General features: G+C 38.2%; 1 gene segment (V, D, J or C); it reads right to left on the reverse strand.

The window, feature by feature from the left end:
• Positions 1 to 435: 435 nt before the first annotated feature.
• LOC118829696 lies at positions 436 to 948 on the reverse strand. The segment is given in 2 exon segments: positions 436 to 743; positions 870 to 948. Coding segments are annotated over 2 exon segments (387 nt in total).
• Between the last annotated feature and the right edge of the window lie 11,826 nt (positions 949 to 12,774).

Raw genomic sequence — 12,774 nt, forward strand, 5'->3', positions numbered from 1 at the left:
TATGGGTGACTTTGGGCAAGTGACTAAACCCCCACGCCTTAATAAACTTTGAGGACTGGGCCCGATGATGGCTAGGGTTGCTTCTACCTCTCAATCTTGCAAATGGGTAAGAATCCATTGGAAAGGCTGCACATTGACTGCAGGCCCTGAGGATCATTCAGAAACTAAACTTTAATTATTGGGGGTAGTGAAAGGGGTCATATATTGTCTGGCTGGAGATATTGGGTGGGGAAGAAAGTGCTAAGAAGTGATTTCGGTGTCAGAGACAAAAGGCAACAATAAAACATTTGTAAAAGGAAAAAAGCAAATTAAAAAAAAAAAAAAGACATGAGTTGCATGTCAGACCAGCATCACCCTCTAGTGGAAGAAGGAAAAACTGGTCAGGATCACTGTCCCATCATATCTCAGCACTTTATGTGCAGCTCCTCTGATGCTTCAAGTCACTGTGTCACTCACAGCACAGAAGTACACAGCCACATCGCTCACTTCGACAAATGGTTTCCTCAGGTTGAAGGATTTACTGCTCTTGTTAAATTCTGCTTCAAAATCTCTGCTACCTGTAACCAAGGTGTTCCCTGAGAGATATTTCAGGAGCACCTGGAGGCTTTGCCTGGGATACTGAACATACCAGTAGAATGTCGGGCTCCCAGTATATGAGGCGGTGCATTGTAACTCCAGGGGGTCCCCTTCAGATATGGTGACCCGATCTTCAGGCTGGGTCACTGTTTGCGCTCTTGTTCCTCCTGCAAAATCAAGACAATACTCAACAAATCAGCACAGACCCATCTGCTGAAGACAGTTCTATTTCTAAGTGGATTTTTTAAGGAGAAAAGAGTTGCTCGATAGCAGTGAAGTAAAATGTTACTCACTCATTGAGAAGAGCATCAAAGTCACTAGGACAGAGGTCAGAGTTGTGACTGAGCAGCGGGAATGCTGAGGCTTGTGCATCATGGAGGAGGTGTCACTTGGAAATTCTCAATCTGGAGAAATTGGGACCGGGAAGAAAGAGGAGACCGATTCTCTGGGGCTCCTTGGGTTATCACAGTACGAGGAATCATATGCGAGTGGCCCTACTTCAAAAAGCCTGGTGGCTTTCTGGCTTCTGATTCTTCTCAGTACTCACTGTGGTAGTAGAAGTTACAGCCTTACTCTGGGCACCTAGATGAAGTAAGACAGGCAGGCTCCTACCAAGTGAGGGTTCTGTGACCTCTCCTCCTTTACAAGTCATTCAGCTTGAACAGCTCTGCCCTCTAGAGCTCATATACAGAAATACAGTCAATTCCTTGAGGGTGCTAGACCATGTTACCCAAATCTTTCCACTAAAATCATCAGATTTTAGCTTATATACACGGATTTCACATAATCCTAAACCCAGTTCTTCTGGTAACCTTGAAGATAAGCTCACCAATATTTTAGCAACCCTTCAATCAGATACCAAGTATTTACCTAATACCTGATATGGGTCGAGCATTGCATGAGGCACTGTGGATTCAAAGGTTTATAGCAACTCTCTTTGTGATGGCAAAGAACTGGGACATTGCAGGGATGCTTATCAATTGGGGAATGACTGAGCAAGTTTGCTAGATGATTGTAATGGAATACCACTGTGCTATAAGAAATGAAGAGCTCAATGATCTTAGAAAAACATAGAAAGACTTACATGAAATAATGTAGAGTGAAAAGAGCAGAACCAAGAGAACTTGTACATAGTAACAACAATATTGTCTGAAGTATGACTTTCAGTTAACAAGCCATTTTGACTATTACAAATTCCCAAATTAACTGTAAAGGACATATGAAGAAAGATGCTAACCCTAAATGCATCCAGAGAATGAAGTAGTAAATAGAAATATGTATAGAATGTGTGTGTGTGTGTGTGTGTGTGTGTGTGTGTGTGTGTGTGTGTGTGTGTCTAATAGTAGCCATCTCTGAGACAGAGGGAAGGAAGAGAGGGAAAAAAAGAGAAGGAAGAAAATTTACATAATAACTTTGCTGTGTATTTAAAAGGAGTTGCAAGTTGTACATAGTGAATTTGCTGTTTCATGTGCAATCATCTTTTTTATTGTGCTATACTATGGAAATACTTATTTTATTCCACAAATTTAAAAATTAATTAATTAATTAAAAAAGAAAACATGTGAAATATTCAAACATAGCATATTTCCTGTAAAAAAAGAATGAAATAATCCCTACTCACAATGACCTTATATTCTTAAATGTGAGAAAAGTACATACAAAAATATATATATACATAGCATAAATATAAAGTTAACAAATACATATATATGTACATGTTACACAGAGACAAGAGATTGTATGTCACAATAGAGAGAAAGCCAATTTGGATGGATCATAGAGTATAATAAGGGGAGTAACATCCTGTGAGACTAGAAAAATGGGCTGGGGCCAAGTTGCATACAGAGGAGTTTATATTTGGCCCTTAAATAGGATTTAATCCTACAATAGGAAGCCATTGGAGTTAGTTGAGAAGGGGAATTGAATGGTGAAATCAATACTCAAGAAAAATTACTTAGGTAGTAATATGAAGGATGGACTGAAGTAGTAAGAGATTTCAGACAGGGAAAACAATTGCAATAGCCAAAGCTTGAGTCCTTGAACTAATGTGTAACTGTCTAACTGGAGAGAAAGGATTGAATACACGAGAAGTTGTGAAGATAGAAACCTCATTCCAGCCTTATGGAGAAGAGAGGCACAAGCAGTAGATAGAAAACTGGCCTTGAACCACAAGACCTGAGTTCAAGTCTCTTCTCTGACACATATTAGGTGTGTGACTGTGAGGAAATCAATTAAATTCTCAGTACTCTACACAACTTTTTGAAACTATCAGCTATAGATAACATATAGGCCTCTTTTGGTGGAAGGAATTTCCACTTGTGGGCTTTCCTATATCAAGCACTGATCTAGTCCCTATCCCTATAGAGATTATATATCTGTGATATATGAATATAATTAGCCTCAAGAAATCCAGTGCCTGCTGCTTAGGTCATATTTACAGTTTCATTAAAATGTTTGTCTGTCATATGATTTAACCAGAATGATGAGATAAATGGGGACACTAGAAACCACACCATATAAGGAGTGAGTAAAAGGACCTGACGATACTGAGCTTGAAAATCCTACCATCATCCATAGAGAAGTGAGCCTTTCTTTTCCCTTGCAGTATACTAGTGAAGTATTTGGGGTCTCAAGCATACCAAAAATAGTATGAGTTTCTCTCTAGAAAATAATCTTACTGATTGGGGAGATTGATGGTTTCCGGATTTTATTTTAGTTTAATATTCTTTTTTAACTGCAGATTTATTTTTTATTTTTAGTTTACAACACTCAATTCCACAAGTTTTGGGGTTCCTATTAATTAAGTCAATTAGCACTTCTTTGCAGCAGAATTTCTTAGTCATGGTATGTATTACCCATACTCTAAGAAAATTCATAGAGACACCTAAGGCCATGTGTCTTATAACTGGTGTCAATTAATGAGATTCCCTTTTGCTATTCATCTTACATCATACCTAATGCTCTCCATGGTAGCAGGTTTGGCAGATTTTTGTGAGCAATTTTCTCTCTTTTTAGTTTAAAACCTTTTCAGTTTAAAACCCTCTGAATTAGATTCACCAGGCTCCAGGCAAATGATTTCTTCTGGCCCTTTGTAGGGGGTATTTCATCCACAGTCAAAAGTCCAGAATTCTTATATATTTAAGGAAGGCAAATCACATTCTCTGACACTCTTTTTCACCAGCTATTCATTTTTCAAGTCTGTTTTACCATTGATTGGCACTAATGATGAAAATACCATACACACTGGGTACATCCTCAGTTTCTTCCTCTGGACTTCATCATACCTAATAGTCTCTCTAAATTCTTCCTTCTGGTATAATTCATGCCCATGTTAATCAGCAAAAGTGGATAGTGATCATTGATTTTGGCAAGTCTCAGGAGGGTCTCTGCCATGTGCAGACGTAGGCCTTGGTAAGACAGCAGCTGTCTCTATCGTTTGTAAAGCCAAAAAAAAAAAACCAACCACCTTGGTACAACATAGTAGAGAGTGATCATCCACCATCATTTGACTCTACCTCCACTGCTCATTACTGTATAACATCCACTATTTGCATGTTGGATCCACATCATTATGTTTAGAGCACAAGTAACTGCTCTCCTCTAAGGTGGTAAGGTTTCCTCATCAATAAGAAATGCCTCAAACTTATTTTATAGCTTCAAAGGTTTAGCTGTCTTTCGTATTTTCCTCCTCTGTTTCACTTTCTATGAACCACCAACATTTTTCATAATATTCTTGTCTTCTCTGGTTATTTCTTGCCTACATAAGATTAAATAAGAGTTTCCTATCTTCTTTGTTCTAAAACTAAACATTTTTCAAAAATATTGAAGGCTACCAGAGCTATCTGGCAGTTTCTAAATAAATTTTAATTAGAACCCAACGGTCATGTCCCTCTCTACTCTGAACGCCATATTATTGATCAACCTGGGCTTTTTTTATCTTTCCCCATGAATTTAGGTGCAATTTGTAAACAGAACATCGAATAGCTTTAAATCCACTCATCATCCCTAAAGTTGGCAAGGCAACAACCCCAACCAATGTGAAACCATCTTGAAACAGTCACACTTATCTTTCTTCATTTTTTCCAAGGCTATCTAAGTGTGTTTAGCATCTCTGACAGTCCCTGTCACTGAGTCTCTCACAGCACAGTATTACCCAACATCTGGAGCCTCTTGCACTTGGTGAATGAGCAGATTAAGAACTGCTCTGCTATGATTCTGCATTGTTCCTTCTGAGTGGCATTTGCATCAGAAATAGTAACTCTTTAAGTATAGTAGGTCCTGGATCATGGATATTCCAGGAGAAGCATGTTCCTCCAGTCATAGAGTAATTACAGTAGATTTTCACCAAAACCCCTTCAATTAACACCAAGATTCAGAACTGAGAGACTCTGTTCTGGCTGTTCGTAGCTATAAAAGAACATACAAAAATAAACTGTGTTCTTATATGTACTGGTAACTCAAGATGAAGAATATTAAGTTAATGAGCCAAATTTATAGGAATACAAGTCATTCCCCAATTGAGAAATGGTCAAAGGATATGAACAGGCAGTTTTCAGAGGAAGAAATTAAAGATATCTATAGTCATGTGAAAAAGTGCTCTAAATCACTACTGATTAGAGAAATGCAAATCAAAACAACTCTTAGGTACCACATCTCTCCTATCAGATTAGCTAGCATGACAAAACAGGAAAATGATAAATGCTGGAGAAGTGGGAAAATAGGAATATTGTTACATTGTTGGTGGAGTTGCGAACTGGTCTAGCCATTCTGGAGAGCAATTTGGAACTACAAAAAATGTGCATACCCTTTGCCCCAGCAATACCACTTCTAGGGCTTTATCCCAAAGAGATCACATAAGTGGGAAATGGACCAATACATACAAAAATATTTGTAGCAGCTCTTTTTGTGTTGGCAAAGAATTAGAAATCAAGGGGATGCCCTTCAATTTGGGAATGGCTAAACAAATTGTGGTATATGAATGTAATGGAATACTATTTTGCTATAAGAAATGAGGAGCAGACAGACTTCGTTATAACCTGGAAAGACCTATATGAACCGATGCTAAGTGAGGGGAGCAGAACCAGAAAATCATCATACATGATTACAGACACACGGTATCTGTAAGGACTAACTTTGATAGACTTGATTCCTCTCATCAATGCAAGGTTCAAAAACAGTTCCAAAAGACTCATGATGGAAAAAGCTCTGCACATCCAGAGAAAAATTATGGAGTGTGAATGCAGATTGAGGCAAACTATTTGCTCTCTCTTTTTTTCCTTCTATTTTGGTTTCGTTTCTTCTTTCTCATGATTCATTCCATTGGTTATAATTTTTTTTTACAACTTGACTATTATGTAACTAAGTTCAATGTGAAGGTATATGTAGAACCTACATTGGATTACATGCCATCTTGGCAGGGAGAAAGGAGGAGAGGGAAGGAGAGAAAATTTGGAACCCCAAAACTTATGGAATTGAGTGTTGTAAACTAAAAATAAAAAATAAATCTGCAGTTAAAAAAGAATATTAAGCTAAAATAAAATCCGGAAACCATCAATCTCCCCAATCAGTAAGATTATTTTCTAGAGAGAAACTCAGAAGAACTCACATAGCATAATCTCCCACATTTCATGTTTGGCCGTGATGGAGAAAGGATGCTGAACTTTATTCCCAGCACCTGAGTATGAGGTGCAGCAGGAATCTATCTGAATGGGAAAGCCTACACATATTCCAGCCTCTTGCCCAGTTTTGTTTGCTCTTTATACCAAGGACCCAGTCACCAAAACATTTATTAAAGGAGCAATGGACAGTTATGAAGATGCAGATGGGTTCTGTTTGTGGACCTTTGTAAAAAGAGATGCTAGAATATTTATGTCATGAATGGACCTGTGCTTACCCATTCTGCCCTAGGAATACCAATGTTTAAAGGGGTTACATGGGGGTGGGAAGGAGGGAGTAGGGTGCATAAGATAATGGAGCGAACTGAGTGTGGTACAGTGGGGAAAAAACATGTCTTCAAATCAGAACCCAGAAAACCTGTATTGGAAATGCAGTTCTGCCACTGTGAAGTTGTAAAGACTTAAGGAAATCATTTCACCTCATATTTTTTTTTCATTTGCAAAATGGAGATGACAAAAAAAAGCATTTCACTTATATCATATTTTATGGTTAGCAAGGGGATTTCTTCCCCATCTCCCCTCCCCCCATGAAAAGGAATCTGTGATCTAGGGAGTGTATTATAATGTTCACGTTGGGAAACTGAGGTTCAGAAAGATTTTTATGGTTCGCAAAGTTGTTTCCTCTCAAAAACTCTGTGAATCAAAGAATATATGTGTGAATACACACACATATACCCATTTGTGTATGTATATATACACATGTGTGTATATATGTGTGTATGTATGTGTGTATATATGTGTGTGTGTCCAAATTTTATAGGTGGGGAAATAGGCTCAAGAGATGTCTTACCCAAAGTAAACATCAAAACCAAATTCAGGTTTTCTGATTGTAAAACAAGTGCTCTTTCTACTATACCAACAACCCTGCTAGCTTCCAAGATCAAGAAAGATAATATATGAGGAAGTGCTTTGAAAACTGTAGAATATCATACAAATGCCTCTCTATCTCTTTCTCACTCATTTTTCTCTATCCTATAGAAATGCCTTTATTTTACCCTCCTCAATTAATATCTCTCCATTGTTCTGTGTTGGTAATCAAAATGGGCTCCTTAGCACTTAGTTCAACAAGAGCCCTTGAAGAGTTTGACCTTTGTTTCCTTTGATTAATTCAGTGTCTTTGATTGAGTCTTACTAGGTGCTAAGCCCCAGGCCCAAACCCCTATTAGGTGTAAAACCTTAGTGGGTGTGAATTGGCAACTAAGGTGGGGCCCAAGGTGGGGCTAACTCCAGGAAGGGCCTAGTTTACATATCTGGGACAGCAGAGGCTTTTAGACCATGTGGGTTTAAGTCTGCCTCTTTGTGACGATTCTAGGTCACATGGGTGAGTCACATGTGTGACTCACCCCTGACACTGAAAAAGACATAAAAACCAAGGGTTGGCTGTCTGTTCTTTGGAGCTCCTCCTTACAGCAGTGGTGGTATGTGACTCTGGGCCAGCCCTTGTTCTGAGCTCCCAGGCTGAACCTAGATGTTGGTAACTATGAATCTGTATTGGGTCTGTCTGTTGATGTTTGTACTTTGTTTGTAATTTGCTCTGAAGTTCAGGGTGCTGGCTTTTTCCACTGAACTAAGTGAATGATATTTGTATGCTGAATTAAAGTAAGCTTGTCAACCCCTTCACCTTGCTTTCCTTATTAAGGCAGATCAAAAGAACCTGTGCTTTCGCAGCATGCCAGCAGCTTTCTGGGTGCTGGCTGTGCATGGATCTTACACCCCCACAGAAGCTGCTAGCCAGATTGTGGAAACATGTTCAAAATGTAGAATGAAATAAATTAAGAAAAATGATGAGTGAGAGAATGGAATTTATAAAAATACAAGTGACCACTGAGGTCATTGAAGGAATTAGGACAGCAAGTGGTAGTGGAAGTTTAGTGAACCACACTGGCTCTATCTTTTGACTCAATTCTGGACCTAGTTCAATTCCCTTTCTATTCAATTATGGGTCCAGTCCAACTTCTATCTTATGAGAAAACTTTTTGTGGTAATAGGGAGAAAATCTTATTACATTATTTGAACCTAGACCTGGCTGGGAAGTTGGACCACCTCTACCTCCTGCTTAGAAACCCTTAATGAAAGACCTATGTTATATTGACCAGCAACCCAGTCAGATCCAAAGATTGATACAAGGAGTTTTCTCAAAATTGTACATCTCAAGCAACCCATACATCTTATCTGAAAACAGGCCCCACACTGACCAATCATTTATTGTTCCCATATTCCTTTGATTGTTTACAGACACTTGAAAGGAGTGGAGCACCTCTTTTTTCTGAATTCAGGAAATTGTACCATTTTAGTTTCCCCCTCCAAACTTGAAAAGCCCCTAATCTTTCATCCAATTAGAAATCAGATTATCTAATGTCATATTGTTTCCTTTTAATTAATTGGTTTTATTTGATTAATTGTTTTTAATATATTAAAAATCTGTCTCCCTCTATACTCAAGATGTTGTTCTAAGCTGAGGAAGGGGCCTGGTCCCAATTTGTTAGCCAATCGGTTTGCATCGATTAATAAATCTAAATGTTCAGAAGCTTGAACCATTGTTTCCTCAGTCATTTCATCTTTTACCCAGCACACCACTTTGTACAGTCAGCTTACTTAACAAAATACGATGAAAAGGTGTAATCAGAGAAGTTTAAAGTCCTGTAGTAGTTTAGAGGGGCATATACCCATCGAGATATCACATAAAGCTAAATTAATATCAAATAAAGGAGTTGAAACCAGGTCATTCCTGACTCCAAGTTGAGTACTCCTTCCACTATAAAGAGATAAACATACAGATGGACAAAGTGACAGATAGATAGATAGACAGACAGACTGACAGACAGACAGACAGACAGGTAGATAGATAGATAGATAGATAGATAGATAGATAGATAGATAGATAGATAGATAGATAGATGGATGGATAGACAGACAGACAGACAGACAGACAGACAGACAGATAGATAGATAGATAGATAGATAGATAGATAGATAGATAGATAGATAGATAGATAGACAGATAGACAGACACATAGGTACATAAACAGAAAGATACAACAGACATCAGTGGAGGGTAGGTAGTATGTTCCAAGACTCCTAGTTCCATAACATCCTAATCTAGGCCTTTGGTGGACATTCTTTGGGTTCCTGGGGTGTCAAGATTTTCTCCTTTACTTGTATTCTCTGTGAGGAGAAAACCTGAAGCTTAGCAGTTTCTAGGTTTACACTATTAAGAAAATACTCTTCCTTTTCTTAAAATCGCATTTTTGGTCCTTTCTCTGTGGCTTCTGTTCATTAAATATGGTCAGATCTGTTGTCATCCCAGTCAAGGCTCTATAAAAGGAAGATTATTGAACAAAGTAACATAAAAGGATAGGGGGGTAGGAAAGATACTTTATGAACATTCTAGAAATCAGAATATCCACTCAAATAACAGAGGTAGAAGAGAAGACAGAGAAATCTTATTTTCTTTAACATACCCTTCTATCCAAGGATCTCAGATCTCAATCCTAAAGGGTGAGCTAGTTGTAGGATAGCCCAAACCTATAGGAAGGTCTGGAATTGACTGACCTTGCTAATGGCACATATAATAATAGCTCACATTTGTATAATGTTTCATGGCTTGATACACAACTTCCTCACAATATGTGGGGAGATCAGTAATGCAAGCATTACACCCATTTTACCAATGAGAAAACCTACTCCTAGAAGTTCAGCTCCTTGACTAGTTGGTAACAAAGAAAAGACTCATACCCAAGTCTCCTGACATCATGTTGATCCTTTTTCCGCTTCACCCATCCTTCAACCTTGGCTATATATTGCCATGATTCTCCATGCTATATTCACTTCATATTCTACATTGGACTGATCTAAACCAGCATTTTCATGGTTTTCCATGAAAACCCCCACCCTACCCTAGCCTGCCCCTTCTCAAAGGATTCCTATTCTTCTCTTCTTTCTGATAGACCATAAAATAAAATAAAAACAACTATATTTAGGATGGTTCAAAAAGATAGACTAGCTAAAGTTTAAAAAGATATAAATTCAGACAAAATGCCACTGTCCTCTACCTCCACATTCATGAGAACAACTGGAAACTCTAAATCAGAAAAGATATCTTTTAGATCAATGGAAATTCCACTAAAATCTCAGACACCAATTCCCCATAGGCTGAGTCTTTTATGCCTCAGATAGGAAGGAAATCAAACAAATTATGACCTTGAGAGTGACCTTTTTCCCCTTGAAGGGAAATAAGTCTAGACTACATAAAAACAAGTGCACTCCTACCACATTCATTATTTTTCCATTTTCTATCAAGGAAGAAGACTGCACTTTTTCGATGAAAGAGGAGGTGGGCAGGGATCATCAGGGCAGAGTACTGCATGTTTTATTTTATGCTTGGTTGAAAAGGAGGAGTAGCAGAGAGGGGACTGTCAGGGTTAAGTGAGACAATTTGACATCCTAACAACTGAGGAGACAGAAGAGGACATTGAAATATATGAAAGAGCCAGAAAGATATCATGTTACCTTAAGATTTTATATTGACATATTTATATTGGTAGAGAGCCCTGAAGTATCAGTTCTTAAGAAATTTACAAGTACATTGGGCAATAGATTGGGCGACCTGCATCCCTGGCGAGTGAAGAAACAGCAACCATAAGTTGAGCTTACCAGAATCCAATGATCGTAAATCCTAAGGTCTGTGTTAAAGTCCCATTCACTTGATAGGTCTATGACTTAATGATCCTCTTTCTGAGCTCGATAGTTTCAGCATCGTTTAGGAAACTGAGGCATAGACTTACTTGAATGGAATATGTGATTATATGTCAGTGCATGCTCCTCATAGGTTCTTAGGTCAGTATATTTCCACTGTGTTCAAACAGAGAATAGCCCACCCTCCCATAGTATAGATGAGTAAACTAACGCCCAGAGTTATTAAAGGAGTTGCTCTAGATCACACAGGTAGTGAGCAGCAGCGCTGGGAATGGAATCCAAGTCCTCTGATTTTGGGTAGTGTTCTTTCCACTGCAATAGAAATCTGCCCCTCCTTTTCTCTTCTTTCTAACTATCCCAGAAAGATTCACAACAACCTCCCAATTCTGCAGTCTCTTTTGATGTACATATTTTCCTTTTAAATAGAAACAGTGAATCATAGGCCTCTGTCTTGGATGCTGGAGCCCAACTTACAGGATTTGTGTACAGGCTGCATGTATCTAGGGGAACAATGTGCCTATACAGTACAGAGATAGGTGGCAGAGTCCATGGACTAAGAGGTCATGATTCCTAAGGAGCTGTGACATTTATTCTCTTTTAAAATTTATTTTAAACTTAAAAACAAAAACCTAGATGCACAGTAAGAAAACAAAAAGAAATATTATAAACTTAAATACAAAATAAGAAAAAAAACATTGCCATGCTCACAGCAGAATGTAAGAGAGGATTCAAAATATACGGCAATAAATTACCATTTCAAGAAAGCCTATATAATAAATGCTATGCATTGTGTTCAAAGCTGTCCATCTTTTCTTTGTTTCCTTGTAAGTTTTCTTTTGTTCTCTGCTGTGTACTTTTAACTTTGTTCTTTTTCCTCCTTCCTCCCCACTCCCCAAGAAGGTACAGTTAAGTATGGATATATTTATGCACATATTATGACATCTCTTCTCATCCAGCATTGCTTTCACTCTTCCCTTTCTCTTTTCATCCCCTTCTGAAAACAAAGAAAACAAAAATGCAGGGTCTTCTCCAGGATTATGCATGTACCATACCAAGTCTTTAAAAGTTCCCACTTGGGTAACTATAAATCAATGTGATAATCTCTCCTTCCTGGATGTGTAAGGGTGGAGGATTCTGCTCCACCTTGTCTTGGCCACTTGCCCCTGTTGAGAAACAAATAGGATATTGATCATCAGATTGTGCCTTTCCAGAATTTACATTTTACTTTCACAATCACCAGAGAGATAGAGGAACCAAACTGAGCTTCTATTCCATAGACAATATCTCCCAGTCCCATTCCAGAAACCCTCAACCCAAAGCACAGCTGAAGCCACAGAATCATTAATGAGATTGCCATAGACTGCACCATTCTTTCCCTGGATCCACTGAGCAATCAGTTCTCAAACCCCACAGACTGACTGAGACTCCCAATCAAAGGAACTGTTTTCACTCATTACTTTGTCGTTAGTTACAGCAAACACCAGAGAATCTCAATGACCGCCAACCAATTAGAGACAAGTCATTCTTCCTTTTAATTGGGTTACTTCTTCCAAATATAGATAAAGCTACAAGAATTCATGATCTTAAGGAATCCTGGAGTTACTGCCATCTTGTGGCTAGTTGTTAAAGAAACAACTATTACATCTCAATTTATAGGCATTGAAAAAATTTATAGGAATTGTCTGAAGAGATCTATAATCAGAGAATTTTTAATGGTATCAAGACCAGTTAAACCAGTTGCTAATTAAAAGGAGTAAAATAAGGTCAAGGTAGTGATATAACAGGCATATCTAAATAGGACTACATTTCCCAGAAAGTCTGGGCCCAG

The sequence above is a fragment of the Trichosurus vulpecula genome, chromosome 8 (assembly GCF_011100635.1).
Source record: "Trichosurus vulpecula isolate mTriVul1 chromosome 8, mTriVul1.pri, whole genome shotgun sequence".
Taxonomy (NCBI): domain Eukaryota; kingdom Metazoa; phylum Chordata; class Mammalia; order Diprotodontia; family Phalangeridae; genus Trichosurus; species Trichosurus vulpecula.